We start from the raw sequence: 22,425 nt of genomic DNA, 5'->3' as shown, positions 1-22,425 counted from the left end.
CTTTCCTTATTGCCATCACATCAGCCGGGAGAGTGAGTGAATTGAATGCACTTATGGCCAACCCAACCTTTCATTTCTTGGCATAAGGACAAGCTAGTTCTCAGATCTGATCCCAGATTTTTACCTAGGTGATGTCTGATTTCCACATCAATCACACCATTAATTTGACAGATTTCCCCCCCCAAGCAGCACTCTAATTGGGGGAGGGAGGTTACAGTTCTTCATACTTTGGATGTTAGAAGAGCTGTAGCCTGTTACCTGGAAAAAACTAAGAGTTTTCATCAATCATCTAGATCGTGTCTTATGCCAAGAACATGGTGTATATAGTTTCTGTCCAGTCTGTTTCTTGGTGGATTAAACAAATTACTCATTGCTACACACTGGCAAAAGTCCCTGTGCCTGCTGCAATTTGACTACATTCCACTAGAGCTGTGATACTTCCTTTGCCTATCTTAGGCAGGTACCAGTTGCTGAAATTTGCAAAGCTGCAAACTGGACTTCTATGCACACTTCCACTATGCATTGTGCTCTGGACTCGGCTTCTAGGGGGATGCAGAATTTGGCAAAGCGGTGCTTCAGTCTCTGTTCAACTAGGATTTTGTTCCCTCCTCCAGGTTAGTTTTAGCACAGCTTACCAATCTGTCCCTTAAGTGGGAATATGCAGAGCCACTCAAAGAAGAAATTAAAGTTACTTACTTGTAACCGGAGTTGTTCGAGATGGCTCTGCATATTCACGCTTCACACCTGCCTTCCTGTCTCTGTCAGAGTCCTTGTTGTTTTGTGTCTCTGGCTTTGCGGTAGAAGGAACTCACATGGTGCTCCACCTCCCTTTATAGCATTACCCTCAGTGCACTGTGAGTGATGCTAAGTGGAGTTCAGGAGCACGCTAGCTGATGCTGCTAGAAGAGGTTTTTATTATAAGACACCACCAGGCCAGGAAGTGTGAATATGAAGAGCCGTCTCAAAGAACTCTAGTTACAGGTAAGTAACCTTCATTTTTATTTTAGTTTTTTGAAGTAACTGAGAGAAATGCAAAAATCCAAGAAGATTACTAACTGTTTTGACTTGTTGAGAGCACAAAGTCATTCTGTGGCGTGAAACTTCCAAGATCTATTTATCAGTTTTAAAAGGTGCATTGCACCTTATTTAGTAGAGAACTACTCAAAAATGCTTAATGCTCTGGGTGATGTTAACTCTCATGTTCATTCATGAGGTGGCTATTACTGTCCATTTTTTCATTAATTCAGACAATACACAAATCAGTTATAAAAGACAGACTAAAAATTCCAAATCCAAAGACTTTCACAGCTGAAGACAATCCTAGCTTCTACACATCACCTTTAAAAGTTCAAAACACACAGCAAGGAAACTCCGTAACATGCAGATTCCAGTAGCTTCATTAAAACTTGCTTAATTTTAGACTTTTATTTAAATTTGCTGAATACTCCTGTTGATCTGACTTTTGGAAACAGTCAATACATTTGTAAGTTTATTGGAATTTGGTGTTTTTCTTTTGTGTAGTATATTGTGAGTCTAAAAATCATCCACATCTCTATTAAAACCGAAACTTTTCACTCAACTGTTTACTTTTTGTATTTCTTTCTGCTTTTAGGCAGTGAAAATAACTAGTTGATTTCTAGTCCAATTTCACTTTGATTTTTCTCATCCATTATTGCAGTACAAGGGATAAGCTAAAGACCTAGAAATGTTACATAACAGTCTGGCTCTGCAACTAACAAGAATAATCAAAGCCTAAACCATCCTGGAGAATACTGATGTAATACCATTGCTGAATTAAATTTTAGGATCGCATTGATGGCATCACCATCCAGGCTCGCCAGTTCCAGGATGCTGGACACTTTGATGCTGATAATATCAAGAAGAAACAAGAAGCTTTGGTGGCTCGCTATGAAGCTCTGAAGGATCCTATGGTAGCTCGCAAGCAGAAGCTTGCTGACTCTCTTCGCCTGCAGCAACTGTTCCGTGACATTGAGGATGAAGAGACCTGGATTAGAGAGAAGGAACCTATTGCAGCTTCAACAAACAGAGGTTGGTACATCCTCATCTTTGTGCTTCCAGTTATTTTAACTGGATAATTCTGTTGTTCAATGCCTGTGTAACTTTACAGAATATAATTTGGGAATTTCTAAAATGTTTCTGACAGGGTTATCCATGGCATTGGTTTGAATTACAAATCTATTGTTACAGTAGTTGTTGTCCACGATTCCTTTATTACTGATTACTTTGTGAAGTTTCTAACTTTTTATAGGGCAATTAATTTTACACAGTAAGCGATCGAGACTGTAATCAGACCTACTCACTGACTAATCTTGCAGGATTCAGTCAATGTGTTTCATGCTAGAATCTTTTATTTAACCTATTGACTTCAGTGACTTTGAATGATCTCATAGATTAAGATATATCCTATGATCTCTTTCAGGCAAGGATTTGATTGGGGTCCAGAACCTGCTAAAGAAGCACCAAGCCTTGCAGGCAGAAATTGCAGGCCATGAGCCGCGCATTAAAGCAGTCACCCAGAAAGGAAATGCCATGGTGGAAGAGGGTGCGTCTAAATACTTTAATCCTTCCTAGTTCAGAAATTCAATATTCTTTTTTCACTTTACATCCTCTGGCCCTATACAATTGCCTCTTTTATGATAGTTTGCATGTGCATAATAGTATCTGCCAGAGGGATTAAATAGCCGATTTTGATTTATCACTGTCCTTCACATGGAAATACATGTGTGTTCCTGGGGAAATCCATATCTTCTATTTAACAGATTTTCATCCGCTGCTGCTAGTCACCAACATATTGGTACAAAGTAATTGTCACATTAAACCAATGAGCTGTAATTTTATCCTAATACATGGCTCCTAGTGATGTCTGATCTTTTCACTTTTTCCTTGAAGTCTCATTTTAGGGTACTACCTTTAAATATTCTGAGAAATAATAATCAATGGTGATGGGAGCTCTGTAGCTCCTGCTATTAGTGATATTACATTTACATTAGTATTTTTTATTCAGCAATCTTACTAATGTACCCCCTCTTTCCAAAATTCTAAATGCTTTTTCAAATCAGAGTCTTTTTCTGATGTAGAAACTCAAGCCTTGAAAGAACTGGCCTTTTCCTGCATCACTGTAAACAAATAGAAAGGAAATGATTAGGGCAGGGTGTGCTTTGTCTTCAGTGACTCAAATGTTCCTGGCGCAATCTGACAAGAGAAAACAGTAACTTTCATTCAGTGTCAAAAGGACACTGCCTGCCGAAAGCCAAACTTGGACTAAGCGTTGTGTGCTAATGAAAACCATTCAAAGTAAGGTGGATAGCTTTACATAAACCAGACTTGTGTGATTAAAAAAAATGCAAGTCATCTTTCAGTCCCTTCTGTCGTTTGTATGTCTATAAATAATGTCTCCAAACCCACTTTTCCTGCTCTTTCATTATTTAGGACACTTTGCTGCTGAGGACGTGAAAGCCAAATTGAATGAGCTAAATCAGAAGTGGGAATCGCTGAAAGCCAAGGCCTCTCAGCGTCGACAAGATCTAGAGGACTCTCTGCAAGCCCAGCAGTACTTTGCTGATGCTAACGAGGCTGAATCCTGGATGAGGGAGAAGGAGCCCATTGTGGGCAGTACAGACTATGGAAAGGATGAAGACTCTGCTGAGGTGTGGTATTGGTGGTGTTTTGTTGCATGTGCAAAAAGTAGCAGTGGAAATATGATGTAGGATTGATAAAGATAATGAGTTGTTCTGCAGGTTTTAGTGTTTATGTGAAAGTGAGAAGGACAGCATATACAGTAAACGGCTTGTCTAGCAAATTGTAGTTGAGTATAGAAACAAGAGTATGTATTCTTGTTCTCCACCTCCATTAATAAAGTTCCCTGGGCAAGATGTTAGACTAGCTACAAAGAAAGTTGGCATTGTTATTCACTTTGTTATAGGATTTTCATATTGTGTGGAGGAGACACGGTATAATATCTCAGTGGATTGGTAATGGGATACAGTCTTTCACACCTATGTCTTCAGTATGAACCTGCCCTTCAGTAGTTCATTAATGATATATAGCTGTGAGATGGTTTTCAAACTGCTATTTTAGTGGTATTGAACCAATTCCTAGTGGATGGTACCTATATCACAGATTACACAAACTGGCACCCTTGGTGGTAATTCCAAAGCAGTAGAAGCTAGCGACTTCAAGAACATGAAGTCTAAACTGCTCTCACTTCCAGAGGATGGTATTCCCTACTCAGGGTTGAAGCACATTAGTGGAGCAGTGTCAAAATCTTTCCCTGCTGCTACCTGTGCCATATCTGTTCTGTGGCTAAATAGAGGTCTTCACTCTCCAGAGCTGCTAGTCCTGCAGTTCTCATGAGAACTGCATTCAGTATATATAAATTAAAATTAACATATATGTATATATAAAGTGTAGAATCTGTGAAGTGGTTTTCTGATGTGCATGTTGCAATGTTTGTTTGGTTTCAGGCTCTTCTGAAGAAACATGAAGCTTTGATGTCAGATCTTACTGCTTATGGCAGTAGCATGCAGGCATTAAGGGAGCAGGCCCAGTCATGCAGGGTAAGGAAAGATGGCTAATCACTTGTTTCTATTCTATCAATAGAAACAAAGCTTATTATCATCAAGCGTTATTGCTGAGTGTTTTGTTCTCAAATCTAAGTTAGTGGTCTTCGCCTTTGTGCTCTACTGCTGCCTATTGTAATCGATAACAGGCATGTATGTAGCACAGATAGAAAACAATTGGTTTGTTTTGTTTTGTTTAATGAAACTGATATAGTTGTTGGCCTTGTTTGTGGGTTTGAATGTAGAAATGGCACCCAAATAAATCTACTTCAGCACTCTTTCATTAGTTGCTAAACAGGAATCCTTTAATACACCGTGGCATTGTAGTAGGTATAATTAAGGCTGCAATACTTTGTAGAACAACTTTATTAGTTACATTTCAACATTCAGCAGTTTCTATTGTGTAATGCATTTTTCTCTTTCCTCCTCTTCATGGCAGCAACAAGTTGCTCCCACAGATGATGAAACTGGGAAAGAGCTGGTCCTTGCTCTCTATGATTATCAAGAGAAGAGTCCCCGGGAGGTGACAATGAAAAAGGGAGACATCCTCACACTGCTCAACAGCACCAACAAGGTAAACTCTCACCTGCCAGGATTCTGTACTGCCTGGTACACTTGGTCTTATACGCACTAGTGAGCTTTTTTGTTGTTAAACAGCACTGTCATCGCATAGTTAAATCATTTACGTAGTCATTCTGTGCTTCCATTCCTCCCTCAATTCTTTGGCACCCCTCTTCAACCTCCAGAGGCTCCGCCCCTCTTCCTCTGTTTTACAACCCTCATCACTCTGTTGTACCCACCAACTTTCTACATGCGAGACTTCATTCTCTTTATATCCCATCACCATTCAGCATTCATTGACCGTAAGGGCTCATGGTTGAGAGATGAGGCTATTCTTTTCCTGCTCAACTGCACTCCTAGTCCCTTCTGGCCAGGGGGCAGAGAGCTTGGAAATCAAATTGGAGATTCACCATGGTACTGCAGAGGATTATTACTGAGAGCAGGTTCAGTTTAGTATCTGAGGGGGCCTCTGAAAAGCTGTGCTCTACTCTTGCAGAGGGGTGGAATTGATGGTAGGCCTCTTCCTTGATGGTATTTTTGTCCGTTGTGGTTTGTTTGTTTGTTTTTGTTTTTGTTTTTTTGGGGGGGGTTTTGTGGGTTTTTTTAATTGAAAGAAAAACAAAACATTTGTGTTTAAAGTGTAATGGTGTTAATGCACGAATCCAGGTACCAAAAATCCTGTGGGCAGAAACACTCACAGGACTGTCCTGATGCTGATGAGGTACACTGAAAACATGTGGGTAGTGGTAGTTCTCTTGTGCTTTTCAGGTGCTAGCAGTAGCCTCCACGCAGTTACAGAAGTTGCTTGTTTTCAGTCTGTGGTTGTGTATCCATGTCACCTATCAAGATGAACATGTAATTAAGGTTGTATTTTCCTTTCTTTTCAGGACTGGTGGAAGGTAGAAGTGAATGACCGTCAGGGTTTTGTACCAGCTGCCTATGTGAAAAAACTAGACCCTGCCCAGTCTGCATCCCGAGAGAACCTACTCGAGGAGCAGGGCAGCATAGCCTTGCGGCAGGAGCAAATTGACAACCAGTAAGATCTAACTAACAGGACCTAAAATCAGTCGTAGCACTTGTTGGGTTGGCCAGCGCCTCACTTTTAGAAGTTTGGGTAGATGTCCCTTTAACATCAGCGGATCGTTGCATTAGAACTCAGAGTTGCACTTTTACAGCAGGAAAATGCTTTTTTTTTTTTTTTTTATTGATCCATTTCATTCTTAATTCTAGATTCTTCTGCTGCTTTTCCAGTTTAACTGTACAAATCATGAAATTGAGCTCAACTTACTGTCTAACTTTATTTTCCGTGGTTTTGTTGTTGTTGTACCTAACAACTTAAACTTGTTTGTGAATTATTTCTGTCCTAAGCAGCATTCATATTTGTAATTATATCGTCTTAACACGCAATTATGTTTGAGACGCCTTCTTAAATCTGATTATCTGAAGTACAGTACCCTCCATATACAGGACTGGCCATGGGCAATTAATTGTTTAGGGGTCATGGCTGTTTGGCTCTGGCTTGTTGCAGTTTTTCAGAGACAAAGTGCTGCCACTCTGCACTATGTGAGCTAAAATCTACCTGCATAAAATTTTAATTTGCTATGCAGATGAAGAAAGCTGCCTGAATGCTTGGTAAATGCCTCTCCTACAGCACATGGTAGCTGTAGATTAGCTTGAGGCAGAGCAGTAGAGGATAGGTGTGGGCTACAGGCTCATCTTATCAGACTACTTGGAAAGGAAAATCTAGAAGTTGTATGCTCCCTCCCAGCTGTTCTCACAGTTATGCTGTCACTTTTACAAGAATTCCCACCCACTCAGTTGTTTTGAGACACCAACTATTAAATGTATTCGTAAATTATTGGCTTTATAAACTGAGAACGAAAACCTGTGTTTTTTAAAATTGTATTATACTGTAATACATAGTACATACTAGAGGGAGGCAAGAACGCAAGGGTCTTAGTAATAAATTCCTGAACAGTTTGTAACTCTAATATACGCTTGCACACTGCTTCTGAGAGCTAGAAACTAGGGTGCATTATTTTGGAATGGTGGGAGTGCCTTTCAGTTCTGAACTGAATGGCATGATTGAGAAGCGAGATGGCCCTGTAGTGAGAGTTCAACTGTGCTGATGATGATTTCTTTACGTGATTTGCACTGACTGATTGGCTTCAAATTTTGCTTTTGAATGGCACCTAACTTTCTCCATTTAAATGTGAATTCTTAACCTTCATCTCCCACCACAAATGACCCCTGGATGGAGCTGCTGCTTTCATTATTTTTGTTAATCTAACTAATTTTTGCATGCTTTTGCTGTGCTCCCTCTGTCTGTGCAGGACTCTCATAACTAAGGAAGTCGGCAGTGTATCTCTACGTATGAAACAGGTCGAAGAACTGTGAGTAGGATTCACCCCTTTCTAAACCATGCTGTCTCCATACTAGTTACCTGTTCATTCTCCCTTTTTTCTTTCCTCCTTTGGGAGTGCTGCTCCAGAGGGACACAGGGAAGCAATTTGTGCAATGTAGAATAGTCTTAATTTAGAACAGTAGTAGATATTTGGCACATGATCTCTTACAGCTAGACAGCAGCTTATCTTGTTGGCCACTTCTGTCTTCGCTAAACTGGAGGCGTTGTTACTTTCTACCATACTGATCTTGCTTATGAAACAAGACATCTGCTTGTCTCCATTGACTGAGTTAAAAAGAATCCTGCAGTTTCTTAGGTGTATGTAAAAATGTGATCTATTTATATACATACATGAACGCGTGTGTGTGTATTGGAATACAGCATATTACATATGAATGGCTTAGAATTATTTGCAGACACAATTAAAATAATCATACCATTCACAAAGGGTGATCAAACCCTGTTATTTTGCTCCATAAAAGTTACATTACAGGCATACAGGAAGGTTCCTCACTGTCATAAGATTAAGTTAAAATATTCTATTAAAACCTGCTGGAACAAATGTACTTTGCCTTGAGCTCTGACAAACCGCCAGAGGAAGCAAGTTCCATGGGTGACTGCTCTCGCTTGAGAATGCTCTGCCACCTTTCCTACAGAGTTTGTCTCAGGCACCCACAACAGAAACATCCTAATCACTCTTAATTGTCACAAAGTAGTTGAAGGAAAATCAGATTCTAAAGGAATTGGATCCCAGGTCATTTATGGGCTATATAATTATGCTTCCTAGTTCCTGAAATTGCACCCTGAAGCCAACTTTTATGGTCAGTGCAGGATGTGACACTCAAGTGCTATGTGCTTATGACAGCCCATCCCATTCAGAAGATGAGCAGCAGCATTCTGCATGAGTCTCAGGTGGACTCAGTCTCAGCCAGTTCACTTCCTTCTGACTTCCAGTCTTAATCCGATATCAAAATGACAATGGTCTCATTGAATTTAGGTTTCATGAAAAGGATACACAAGTAAGTATGGACATCCAGTATTGACACTGGAGCCCAAAGTGTCTAGTTTTTCTCCAACAGTCTTACATAGACATTGAATAGGAGAAGTGACAGAGTGATACCCTGTATAATCCATCCTATTGGGAAGTAATTACTCATTATTCAACCAGTGTGCTCTTGGTCTTAGGAATGAAACCATTGCAAGGGTGTCTTGTTCACCTTTGTATGGTGCTGCAGGTGACCCAACGATATCTCATAGAATTAAAGGCTGCTAATTTAATCAAATCAGAATGGACACTTTCCCTCTATCCGTGGCTTGAAGATGGAAATCAGTCATGGATATTAATAGTCTCTCTAATATACTCAAGCTTGAAATCTGATTGAAGAAATCTGAGGAATCCAGAGGCTGCTGGAGCTGCCCCATCACCAGAAGATTTGAAACAGGATGGCAATTAGAGAAACTTTTAGAGGGTTTTTTTCCAGTAAGGATCTAACCACAGATTCCTTAAAATGGTCATCAAGTTTGCCCTCCCAAAAAGAAGCATTCACAGTCCCCCAAGACTTCTCTGCTGTCTTTCACCAGCCATAGCTTGTAAAAGGGCTCCAAAGACCATCTGTATCCATTTCTTCCTCTTTGTTGTATGTTGGAAATATTTAGACTTGATTGCGAGAAATAAGCAGAAGACATTTACCCACCTACCTGTGCTTTTCAAGTAATTGCACAGCATTTCTGTATATACTACTTGTTCTGAGAGATCCTAACTCCTTAGGCAAAAATATTAATTTGCTTTGGTCTTTTAAGGCATAGGAAAACTATGTACCTTTTTTTAAGCTGTCGGTATGTCTTTAGGACCTAATTCGTGTCACATTTATCCTAATGTAAATCAGGAGTAATTCCATTGAAGTCAGTAGGAATCACACAGATGTAAAAATGGTGTAAGTGAAATCAGAATTAGGCACATTTCTATTGCACAGTTGAAAATCTTTGCTTTGTGAAAGGAGGGGAAAAAAAGACAAGATCACCAAGTATTCATCAGATATTACATTGAATAACAGGCAGGCAAGAAACTTGTGTCAGACAGCTGTGAGCTGTCAAATTTAAATGAGCTGTGGGAAATTGATATACTAGAAGAAAATCCTTTAATGTGCTGTTTAGCATATTTTATGCATATGTTTGATATAGTTGCATGAACAAAATATAAGGTAGGATAAATAAGTAAAAGAGCTTATGTTGTATGCAGCTACCCCTGCATTGCTGACCTGCATTCCTTATCCTAAGCTGCAATTTGCTTTGCTTCTGCCCATCAAAAAAGCCTGGTATGTGGGAAGTCATGGTTCAATGTCATGATCTGTGTAGTATAGAAACTTACAGGGTTTACATCTACATGATCATTGTCTGTTATTGTGCAGAATGATTTATTTGGCATCTCCTTGTAGGGATTTCCTTCATCGCTGGTGCTACTAGTCCATTTTTATCACCTTCATGTACTATAACTCTGTTCAGGTGAGATCTGACGGTCCCCCACCCTCCCTCTCTGTATGTTCCAGATATCACTCTCTTCTTGAGCTGGGGGAGAAGCGCAAGGATATGCTGGAAAAAAGTTGCAAAAAGTTCATGCTTTTCCGTGAGGCTAATGAGCTGCAGCAGTGGATCAATGAGAAAGAGTCTGCACTCACCAATGAAGAGGTGGGGGCTGATTTGGAGCAGGTTGAGGTACTGCAGAAGAAATTTGATGACTTTCAGAAGGTAGGTTATTATGTAACCTTTTATGTAGCACAATAATTCTACATCTTCTTGTCATCCTTCAGCTCAGATTCCTGATGAGGTTTCCATGACAATCCCTCCATAGTTTGGTATAGTTCCACTAAGACACAACTCTGTGAAGCAAGCAAAGCATTCAGTTTATTTCTACTGGATCTGCTGCTGGCGACCCCATATCCAGACAGCCCAAGCTGGTATTCTGCTACATGTTATCTCCACCTATGTAGCACCAGAGGAAACCCTCTTTTTATTTAGCATTTCTGAACGTGGAATCTCCTGCACTGACTGTAGGTGCTACTTTTACTACTTCCTCTATGCTGAGTGTGCCATCCAGACAAGGAAGCTTCCCCCTCCCTTTGTTTAAAGGCAGAGTGATCAGGCACTCTGAACTGCACAGTATTCTACAAGACATGAAATAATAATGGCCTCTGCTTTGAAGAGGAGGTGATTGGTTTTATTTTTTTTCTCCACCCACCATTGGTGAGTGTATGACATTGGCTGAATTTTGCCTTGCATGAGATGTAAAAGAGCTTTAAAATGTTTTCCCTCTTGCTCTGTGAGCCATTGTGAATAGAAGTGCCAGGGGCTCTGGACTAATGATTTGGAATAACCGGTGATTCAATATGGGCTGTATTACATTTACAGCTTGAATGTTAAGTAACAAGCAGTCTGAGCTGGCCTAACGTTACAGGTGAGAGATGGGTGCCAAACACCTTGATGTCTCTAATAAACTGACTGCTGAACTTAAAATATATCACCTTCAAGACTTCAGTGCCAGCTCTCTAGTATAAGGAAGTATGTTTATTCTGAAATACATAACTTCCCTTTTTCTACTTTTAGTAATCCATTTAACAAGTTGTTATGGGGCCTGAAATAGTGGCCTGTATCATAAAATCACATCTTGAGTCATCTCTTCTAGTGTATTTATCCAGCACAATAGCTGATCATTTTTTAATCTTCTCGGTAATGCAATTTAAATTAACATTGTAGTTAATGGTTTTAAAGCTGTCTAGAAATTAACTTTATTTTAGTGTGGGGAAAACTCCAGTAGTCCAGTTCTTTAATCCATTGACACTGGCAGTTGGGATTTCTTGGCATAAGACTCTATGCATTGTAGATCCACTGATGACTGGAAAGGTCAAAAGGGCTAACTCCCTGCTGTTCATAAATTGGATACCTTTTGATGCCTCTGATTGACAACCGTATCGCCTTGTGTTTTGTTTATATAAATGTTCATGCTGTGATATTTACTGTTCTATGCAGGATTTGAAAGCCAATGAATCTCGTCTAAAGGACATAAACAAGGTTGCGAATGACCTGGAATCGGAAGGGCTGATGGCAGAGGAAGTACAGGCAGTACAGCAACAGGTCTGTGTTTTTGTGATGTGGTCCGCTGCCATTTTATAATAAGAGACAGATGGAATTGGTTTTGTCCTTTCTTCTCCTGTTTTTCCATCTGTCCTCCACTTTTGCAGCTGAAGATTTTTATTGCTTCTATTTCGCTACTTATTCTTTTTTCTAGATTGCTGGTTGTCTAAAAGTGGCATCCTAAAGTGGCTTTGGTCAGCAGGGTAGCCTTTAGATCATTTCATTGTAAATAGTGCTATAACGTACATCTAGATAATATTTAATTTTTTTAATACTTGGAAGTTCTAAATTAATAGTATGTGGATTTTCCATGACTACTAGTGATGCTTTGGGCAAGTCATTTAATCTCTCTGTCCTTGTTTCTACATTTTTGATAATACTGTTAGACCTTACATAGGTGAGGATTAGTTGGTTAATGGGATAAATTCACTCCACTGTTCATGCAGTTCTTTGAAAATTTAAAATGCAATATAAATGCCCAAGTATTATTAGCTTTCCATGACTGCTTTTGCTTGTGTAAATAATTCTACACAATATCGACAATTATAGCAAGACCACCGAAAACACTTGTTCCTTTATAAACCCTGAGATAATGTATACCATAATTCACTGAGAGTATCAAAACTCTGCCACTTGTGCTGCATGTATTTTTTGATTTGAGCACGTTCTTCAGCTGGTAGTACACGGAAGGTCGACGTAGCAGAATACTTTTGCTTCCTCTTTGTAGGTTACATTGTTCATCCCATTTCCTTCCCTTTCCTCAAAAATAATCAAATCTTTCTAGATTTTCTTTTACAAAATAACACATCCATTTCCTTTTCCCTTACAGGAAGTCTATGGCATGCCCAGGGTAAGCATTGTTATGATATTTGCATGCTGTCTTGCAGAAGCTTTAACAGAAAGAGGGTTTGGACGTATAGAAGAGAAGATTTTGTGACTGAGATCCCTTTTGGGTCATAAGCAACAGAGGGTCCTGTGGCACCTTTAAGACTAACAGAAGTATTGGGAGCATAAGCTTTCGTGGGTAAGAACCTCACTTCTTCAGATGCAAGTCTTGCATCTGAAGAAGTGAGGTTCTTACCCACGAAAGCTTATGCTCCCAATACTTCTGTTAGTCTTAAAGGGTGCCACAGGACCCTCTGTTGCTTTTTACAGATTCAGACTAACACGGCTACCCCTCTGATACTTTTGGGTCATAGTTCATCTCTCTCAGAACTGTCTTTCTTGATAATGGCTTTGAAGGGTGACACAAAAATTCTCTTACCTTCTTCAGCCAAATTCAGGGAGATTATCTTTTTGATGCATTCATCCTCTGATACTTCTATCTCAAGCCAATAGCCATCTCAATGCAGGGTAGCTCATGTGGCCCTGGTATATATTTACCACCATGCATTTTTTAAATTTTTAAAATAATTCTGAAAGGATTGTGTGCACATAAATAACTTAGAGATTTAATCGGGTGTCTTGATCCTTGAAAATTTAACCGGGTGTTGGTTAACTTCCATTTTCTGTGTTTTCTTGATGTGTCTAAAGTTTTCCCTTAATTCTTTAAACAGGATGAAACTGATTCCAAGACCGCGTCTCCTTGGAAGGTAGGTCTGACTATTTGGTGGCACATCTAACAGATAGGAAAAGTAATAACATTCTTGCACATTACATCATCTCTTAGGGCCTTGCATCCTTCTAACACACACATTCCTTTCCTTATGAGTAGTAGTAGAGTACTGTCCTGGTCCCTTCTTCCAATAATCATGTCAATTCACAGTGGATAGATTTTTAAAACGCACATTATGAAAAATCTGTGGAATAATCAGTAGAAATTAACTGATGTAATTATCCCGCACACTGTATTAAAATATAAAGCTACTATACAGGTGCTGCTGTCTCAGAGATAATATTAACAAAAACAAACACCCTCAACTTTCCTCATGTCTAGTCTTCATTACAAGTATGCACACAACGAAGAACAAGGTAGCATGTCCTCAGCAAGATAACACTCACTGTAGAAATCTCAAACTGCACTTTATATATAAAAACCACAGTAATCCGTTTCCTTTCTGTATAACAAAATGACATTTTCCATTTGACAGTCTTTAACAGAGGACTGATTTCCAAAGATGATTTGCAGTTCAGATCTTTTAACTGGCAATATGGCTCTTAGTGGGAAGATGACAATCTCACTGTGAATGATTTAAGCTCCCCTTCCGCTGTACAGTATGCACAAAAGAATGAATTCCGTGAGCAATCCATCAATGGTAGAAGAAAGGAGATTTTTACGTTCTGAAGGAGAGGAGAGGATTCAGTCAATTATTTTTCCAGTTTGTATCCACTAGCCTCAAATGTTTTCTTAGCCTTTCAGGAATATTTTAATTACTTGCTGGGATGATTTTTGTCAAAAATTCAGTTCAGCTTACATCTGTTGAACACACATATTTTATTTTTAAAAAATTTCCATTTGCAAGAGTTGTCTTTTCAGGTTCTTTGTCTTTTCAACCCTCATTAAGGCTGTGGCTCTCTTTTAAAGGCATACTATCAAGATAATATTTATACACATTTTTAAATTACTGTGGTCTGTAAAACCTTAAACTGGTACAACTAATTAAATTTTTAAAATCTGTCTTTCACCATTACTTATATGCTGATTTGAAATACAAAAAGCAATTTAAAAATACAAAATCTAATACAGTAGAACCTCAAAGTTACAAACTGACCAGTCAACCACACACCTCATTTGGAACCGGAAGTACACAAGCAGGCAGCAGCAGAGATACCAAAAAAAAGCAAATACAATCCAGTACTGTGTTAAATGTAAACTACTAAAAAAGGGGAAAGCAGCATTTTTCTTCTGCATAGTAAAGTTTCAAAGGTGTATTAAATCATTGTTCAATTGTAAACTTTTGAAAGAACAACCATGATGTTTTGTTCAGAGTTATGAACATTTCAGAGTTACGAACAACCTCTATTCCCAGGCTGTTCATAACTCTGAGGTTCTACTGTAAAAAAGTAGAAGTTGGTACAATAAAAGATATTACCTCACTCACCATGTCTCTCTAATATCTTGGGAACCAACACAATTACTGCAACACTACATACAAAAAGCAATCACTCATCTGAGACAACGATGGGTTCACAATGCTGTAGAAGAAAACGTACACTAAAAATTTGTAATTGAAACTTATAAAATCATGAACATTTCTATTCATCCTACATGTTGTAAAACCTGTCGTACAAAACCTGTTTTGGCCAAAACTAAGTTGTGTTGTGGTGTCTGAGTTTTTGTTAGTATGGTATGACTCTTGATTGCTAGGATAGAAATTTAACTGCTTGATTTTGATTTTGATTTTTTTTTACTATTTTTGCTTTTTCCTCATAGTTTGCACGTATGATGGTACATACGGTGGCCACCTTTAATTCCATCAAGGTAAGAATCCAGTTGTGGTGCTTCTACTCACTGAAAAGTAACAGCTTTCTCTCATCACCTTCTTTGTGTTCACCATTCTGCCTCCATGTTCTATTGCCCTTCATACCCTTTTAAATAAACACGTTAAAATAAATGCTAATTTACAGCATCTGCTTCTCAGAATACAACAGGTGCTTTATGCACATACATATCATAAAGTTACCTGCTTTCACATCGCAGGAGAAACACTTATAACTTGCTGTATAGTTCCTTGAACCAGTGCATTGTTCTGTGATCAAAGCAGCAAATAGAAATTGTGTGTGTGTGTGCACGTGTGTGTGTGCGCACGTGCGTGTGCGTGCGCAACCTGCAGTTAGAAACCTTCAATTATGCTCCAAGATTACTTTGGCCTTCCTCCTAGCTCATTTCCCACCACCCACTGTTCTCTAAGTAGTTTGCTTATGTGCTTTTAAAGCACTAAGAGTAACATTTTTAGGAAGACTACCATTTCTATGGTACCATTTCTACCATAATCTTTTTAAAGTGGCAATATTCTGACTATTGTCCATGGACTGCCAGTGTTCCAATGGGCCTTTTCAGCAGATCTTTGGAATGAAACCTTTAGGGAGCCAAAATGGAGAGGCAGCAGTGTTGGGAATCGCAAGAGGATTTTGCTTCTACAAAGAAATCTGTGGAATGAAAAAGCTGGGGAACCATGCTTTAAATGTGATCCTCACCTGAAAATAAGACTGCATAGGGCCTTTTTCCTTTCCTTTTCTTTAAAGAGAATTTGAAGCACCTTTATACCTTAAGAAATGTAACTATACAAGCACAGTGAGCAAAATATTTAAAAATAAATCTTTATTGGATTTCCATTTCAGGTCATGAAGGTCTTCTTCGAGTGCTTGCTCATGTCCATTCCATATTAGGTGTGCGTGCTCTCCACATGCACAGGTGCCGGAAGTTTTTCCCCCAGCAGTATCCATAGGGGACCGTCTCTGGTGCCCTCTGGAGTGGCGCCCACATGGCATGGTGTCAGGGGTGCCGCTGGCACCCCCCCACCCTCAGTTCCTTCTTCCTGCCAGTGACAGTGCTAGAACATCTGCTGCTTTGGCTAGCGTTATTTCGTTTTCTGTTCTTGTGAACTTTGAAAATATGTAATATAGTTGTATATAATTAGTAGTTTCTTAGTTACCCTTAGTAGTCGTTCTCAACTTTTCATTAGTCCCAAACGGAACTCAGCCAGGGGACAGGGCATGCCCCGGTCCCAGGCTTTAAGCCCTGCGATAGCTGCAAACGGCCTATGCCCATCAGTGATCCACATACCAGCTACCTAAGGTGCTTAGGTGAAGGGCACATAAATGACACGTGCCGTATCTGCAAGGTCCCCCTGGGCAGTTCAACACCCCCTTCAGGAAGTCGGGCCCCAGCTCAAGTTGAGCAGTGCAGCCTGCGACCCCAGATAGCAGTGCAGGCCCTAGCCAGCTTCAGGTGCCATCGACTCCCGAAGCTCTTTGAGCAGCTCAGGAGATCCAGATGCTCCTGGTGCCGCCCACACTGGCTCCCACGGTGCCCCGGTCTCAGGAAAGACTCACGTTGGGACCTATGCAAGTGTCCCCACCTCAGCAGTACCGATCCCCATCAAGAGGGATGTCCTGCCAGCGTTCGCCCGCTCGAAGCCGTCACGCCTCAGGACTGGAGAGGCACGCTCAGCGGAACCCTCTTTGGTCCCTGCACTGGGGGCACCCATCGAGGGACTTGAGGCGTACCTCGCCGGTAGATTGGCACAGACCCTCTGAGCCACATGCCACCCAGCAAGAACTCTGGGACCAGCCCCGTCCGTCTCTATGGGCCCAGGACCAATAGGACACCAAAGACTGCCGATCGCTGGGCCGTCATTGCCTGTCTCCAAGAAGGAGATCGCCCTACTCTGGACGATCCTTCTGGCAACTGGCCCATAGTAGCTCCCAGTCCCGTTTGACATCCCGGTACCGGTTGAGTAGCGTGAGGCATGGATTGCTGGATATCCGACGCAGATCCATCGGTCCTTGAGCGCCTAACCAAGACAGTCTCACTTGGACAGGTCGGCTTTGGGATGCAGAGATCAGCACTGGTTGGACAAGAGCCACCAGTCAGCCTGATTCTGGTCACCAGGTACCGACTGCTCCACTGGTAGCTCTGGCTTGGAGCAAGTTTCCCTGACTGCGGGACAAGCCCTGGTACCGGCGGTGCCAACTACATTATCAGCCCCGAAACCTGTCCCATGGCCCCAAGTGCAGTGAACGGTGCCATAGTATGCGTGGAACCCTTGGGGGTTCACCCAGTCTTCCCAGGGTGCCCAGTTGGTGTTGGGAGCCTCAGAGAAGCCAGCGGCCTCGGTATCCCATCCCCCTCTGATGCTCGAGGCTTCAGCGGATAAGACCCCACAGGTCCAGGAGGACCTAGGGGAGCAAGATGCTGGACCACCAATGGACGTGGAGGTTCCTGCAGCACCGGCATCGTCCTCGTCATTGCCAAACGAGGCTATCACGGGGCCTCCTCACCCAGTTCCTCAGGATGATGCCAGAGCACACCAGGAACTTTTGAAGAGGGTTGCTTCTAACCTGGGGCTTCAGGCAGAGGAATAGGAAGAGCCCTTGGACTCTCTGTTTGACCTCCTCGGCTCCTGACAGGGTGGCTCTACCCCTTCATGAAGGGGTTTCCAAAATCACTAATGCCCTGTGGCAGACCCCTCTTCCCTGGCCCCTATCTCTAAAAGGGCCGAACGCAAGTACTTCGTGCCAACCAAAGGGCATGAGTACGTATACTCCCACCCAGCCCCTAATTCCCTTGTGGTTGAGGTGGTTAATCACAAGGAGAGGCAAGGACAACCCGGGGCCACCCCCAAAAATAAAGACTCGAGGCTGGATCTCTTCAGATGTAAGGTTTATTCATCTTCCAGCCTTCAGCTGAGAATGGCCAACCACCAAGCCCTCCTTGGCCAATATGAGTTTAATATGTGGCACGCCGTAGCCAAGTTCAAAAGGTCACTCCCTGAGACTTCCAAGAAGGAGTTCCGAGTGATCCTCAATGAGGGCACAACTGCGGCCAGGGCGGCCCTCCAGGCAGCGTCAGATGCTGCTGCCCACACCATGGCTTCCGCTATCTCCATACAGCAAGTCTCTTGGCTGTTCCTCTCTGGGTTGTCCACCAAGGTCATTGCAAGACCTGCCCTTTGGCAGGGCTCTATTTGTAGAGCAAACAGACAACAAGTTGCAAGACCTCGAGGACTACCGCACCACCCTGAAAACCTTGGGTCTCTACGTCCTAGCCCCGGTGCATAAGCGGTTCAAACCACAGCAGCCTCAGGGCCACAGGAGCCAGTCTTGGCAGGACCAGCTCCATAAATGAGCCACGGGTTACAAGCGCCACCTGAGCCACCCGCCTCCACCCTCTGCCCAGTCGGGCTCAACCCATAATAAGCAGGGGGCCAAACAGTCATTTTGAGGTTTCCCTACTAGACTATTCCCTGGATCCATCTTTCCCAGTGTTCTCTGTCTGCCTTTCCTCCCGGTGTAGCCCGCTATAACTTTTTGGACCACTGGGTCCTCAACATAGTGGAACGGGGTTATACCCTCCAATTCCTTTCTACCCACCTTCCCCGTTCCTCTTCAGGGTCCCCTCTCACGAGAGTCTCCTTGCACAGGCGGTAAAGGGGTTACTATAACTGGATGCGGTGGAAGAAGTTCATCTCAAGTACAGTAACAAGGGGTTCTATTCCCGGTAATTTTTAATCCCAAAGGCTAACGGTGGTCTACAGCCCATCCTGGACCTGTGAGACCTCAACAAGTACCTACAGAAGCTAAAGTTCCGCATGGTCTCTTTGGCTTCTGTTATCCCCTCCCTGGATCCAGGAGACTGGTATGCCATCCTCAACTTGAAGGATGCGTACTTCCACATAGCGATCTTTCAAGGACACAGATGCTTCTGCTGGTTTACGGTGGGACCCCACCACTACCAATTTACGGTCCTCCCATTTGGCCTGATGACAGCACCAAGGGTGTTTACCAAGTGCATGTTGGTGGTGGCGGCTTACCTCAGGTGCCAGGGTATCCAGATCTACCCATACCTTGACGACTGGCTCGTCAAGGGCGGCTCCAGGTCTCAAGTCCAAAGGGATGTCGCAGTGCATCAAGCCACATGCCACTCTCTGGGCCTACTGGTGAATGACAAAAAATCGATGTTAATGCCAGTGCAGAGGATAGAGTTCATCGGAGTGGTCCTCGACTCTACCTGCTCCAGGGCATTCCTGTTGCTGGAAAGGTTCCACATGATGGCAAACCTCATCGCAGAAGTCTGAGTTCCCTCTGACTACAGCCAGGGTCTGTCTGCACCTGTTGGACCACATGGCAGCATGCACTTGGTCTGCCATGCTAGGCGCCGGATGCAGCCCCTGCAACAGTGGATGGGAACGGTCCTGGGACCCCTTGGAAAAGATCGTTACCATTCCCCAGGTGATACCTCGCTGAGATGGTGGACCGACCGCCGGATGGTCCTGGAAGGGGTTCCGTTCAACAACCCTCCTCACTCCATTGAGTTGGTGTTGGACACTTCGGATCTCGTCTGGGGGGCACATCTCGGCAACCTCCAGACACAGGGGATGTGGTCCCCGGAGGATGTGCAGTTACACATAAACGTCAAAGAGCTCTGAGCAGTCCGGCTGGCATGCGGAGTCTTCTTGCCCCACCTGTCGGACAACACAGCCTCCATGTTCTGAATCAACAGGCAAGGGGGAGCGCACTTGTCAGCTCTCTGTCAGGAGGCGCTCCATCTGTGGGACTTCTGCATCAGCCACCTGGAAGCTTGTCACCTTCCCGGTGTCAGGAATATTCTGCCAGACCAGCTCAGCAGGAACTTCTCCTCTCACCACGCGTGGTCACTCCATCCAGAGGTAGCCTGCATGATCTTCCAAAGGTGGGGAACTCCCCAAGTAGACCTGTTCACTACCAGACAGAACAGGAAATGCCACCGGTTTTGTTCTCAACAGGGTCTGAGCCAGGGGTCCCTCTCCGATGCCTTCCTCTTGTCGTGGTCAGGGAGCCTGATGTACATGTTCCCTCCGATTCCACTCATCAGCAGGGCCCTGGCAAAGATCAAGAGAGACCAGGCGCAGGTTATCATGATCTCCCCAGCGTGGCCTTGCCAGCATTGGTTTGGCACACTCATGAGCCTGTCAGCAGCCACTCCCTGGACGTCCGGAGGGCCTTGGCTTTTTATTTAGAACGTACCAAGCCTTTCCGTAAATCGACTCAACTCTTCATTGCTACAGCTGATAGGATATGAAGGGTCATCCGGTGTCCTCACAGAAGATTTCCAGTTGGATCACCTCGTGCATAAGGACCTGTTACGACCTGGCGGGGGTTCCGCCACCACCGATTGTCAAAGCCCATTCGATGAGAGCTCAGGTGTCTTCGGCAGCCTTCCTGGCGCGCACATCCCTATCCAGGACATCTGTAGAGCCGCAACTTGGTCCTCTGTCCACACGTTTACCACTCATTATGCCATCACTCAGCAGGCCAGGGACAACGCTGGGTTCGGCAGAGCTGTGTTGCAATCTACGCGTCCGTGAACTCCTACCCACCTCCACGGGTACTACTTTGGAGTCACCTAATATGGAATGGACATGAGCAAGCACTTGAAGAAGAAAAGACAGTTACCTTTTCCGTAACTGTTGTTCTTCGAGATGTGTTGCTCATGTCCATTCCATGACCTGTCCTCCTTCCCCACTGTCGGAGTTTCTGGCAAGAAGGAACTGAGGGTGAGGGGAGCTGGCGGTGCCCCTTATAGCACGCTATGCGGGGGCCACTCCAGGGGGTGCCAGAGCCGGTCCCCTACGGATACTGCTGAGGGGAAAAACTTCCGGCACTGGTGCATGTGGCGAGCACACACACCTAATATGGAATGGACATGAGCAAGACATCTTGAAGAACATCAGTTACGGAAAAGGTAACTCTCTTTTTTGTCATTTAGTATGATCTGGAGTAACGAAGCTTTCTCTTTTAAACAAGAAATAAATACATAACATTGTTTAACCTGTCACATCAGGTGCAGTGCTGAGGCTTCATTTCCATTTTTCCCTTTCAGGAACTAAATGAGCGTTGGAGATCTCTGCAGCAGATGGCAGAGGAGCGAAGCCAGCTGCTGGGCAGTGCCCATGAAGTCCAGAGATTTCACAGGTAAGGAGCGCACTGCCTCGGGTACATCACATCATGTTTTAGTCGTAGTTTTTACATGCAATTTTTATTCTCAGTTTAACGTGAAAACATTTAATTTTAAGAGAACAAACACCAGCTCATACAGGGCCTTGTCAAATACCCATTGACGCTTTTCATTTGCTTCAGTGGAAGTTGGACCAGGTCCATGGTGAGGAGCAGTTCTTTAATATGTGTTTGCATTAACATTTTTAATTTTAAAAAATTGGCCGCCTTAGTTTTATTGCTGACAGAGGCATCTTGTGATACCAGCGTGTCACTATCAGTATGGAAGCCGAGCGTAGGATTCTGCCTTAAACCTTTATTTTCAGATCAGTGATATTCTTTAAAGGGGTTGCAATGCTCCCACCATGCTGTGCCCTTTCTCTCTCTAGAACTGCTATCATGAGCTTTCTCTTCTCTCTTCTCCATCCCTTTGCCAGCTGGCTACCACACACAGGTGCAGCTTCTCCCTTCAGTTATTTGTCACAGCTGATGGGCTTCTAAACATTTGAATTTCCCTGCCCACCACATCTGTATCTCACTGCTTCTGCTTTGTCTGCATTTACCACCACCAGCACCATTCTTACTTCTGCGGCTAAGACGCTGTCAGCCCAACAGATGCCAACGTTTTGTCCCAACCTCTTCCACAACTGTCATTAATTTCTCCTGCTACATTCATTCCTGAAAAGGAATTACTATCTTAATCCAGGTCCAACAAGAACTCTATGTATTCTGTGTCTGCATTCACTAGAGAGAGGAAAGTTTCTGTAATGGTTACAGCACAGGAGTGTGAGAATTAGGAGGTCTAGATTCGTTTCCTAGCTCTGCCAGAGATTGCCTTTATGATCTTGAGAATTCACACTACCTCACAGGTGTAATCTGAAGCTTGATTTATTAAGTGTTGAGATTCTCAGAGGAAAACTTATTAATGAAGGGCACCAAAAATTCTGATTTTTAAATGACACAAATATTCTTTCTTAGCTCTGAGAGTTTAACTTCCCCTTTAAACCAGACAATTAAAAAAAAAATTTGAAGTATTAGATACTTAAGACCTTATGGAAACAGGCTACCTGGAGTTTGATGAGACTCTAGCATGTCCTTCATTTCAGTGTTTTTCCT

General features: G+C 42.8%; 1 protein-coding gene across 4 annotated transcripts in view; it reads left to right on the top strand.

Moving 5' to 3' along the window:
* The window catches only part of SPTAN1 (spectrin alpha, non-erythrocytic 1), a 73,025-nt gene that overhangs the window by 27,376 nt on the left and 23,224 nt on the right, over positions 1–22,425 (top strand). For 2 of the 4 annotated variants that reach the window (XM_065418734.1, XM_065418732.1), the window contains exons 17-29: positions 1,806–2,049; positions 2,441–2,563; positions 3,451–3,668; positions 4,485–4,577; positions 5,020–5,154; positions 6,029–6,177; positions 7,475–7,534; positions 10,092–10,290; positions 11,569–11,673; positions 12,503–12,523; positions 13,230–13,265; positions 15,047–15,094; positions 21,197–21,288. In XM_065418734.1, coding sequence (XP_065274806.1) covers positions 1,806–2,049; positions 2,441–2,563; positions 3,451–3,668; positions 4,485–4,577; positions 5,020–5,154; positions 6,029–6,177; positions 7,475–7,534; positions 10,092–10,290; positions 11,569–11,673; positions 12,503–12,523; positions 13,230–13,265; positions 15,047–15,094; positions 21,197–21,288 — 1,523 coding nt within the window. The remainder of the gene's footprint in view (positions 1–1,805; positions 2,050–2,440; positions 2,564–3,450; positions 3,669–4,484; positions 4,578–5,019; positions 5,155–6,028; positions 6,178–7,474; positions 7,535–10,091; positions 10,291–11,568; positions 11,674–12,502; positions 12,524–13,229; positions 13,266–15,046; positions 15,095–21,196; positions 21,289–22,425) is intronic. The other 2 variants (XM_065418735.1, XM_065418733.1) reach the window with 1 other exon arrangement.

This window comes from Emys orbicularis, chromosome 18, assembly GCF_028017835.1.
Source record: "Emys orbicularis isolate rEmyOrb1 chromosome 18, rEmyOrb1.hap1, whole genome shotgun sequence".
Taxonomy (NCBI): Eukaryota; Metazoa; Chordata; order Testudines; family Emydidae; genus Emys; species Emys orbicularis.
The sequence above is the reverse complement of the archived record's forward strand: the minus strand, read 5'-3'. Positions and strand labels throughout refer to the sequence as shown.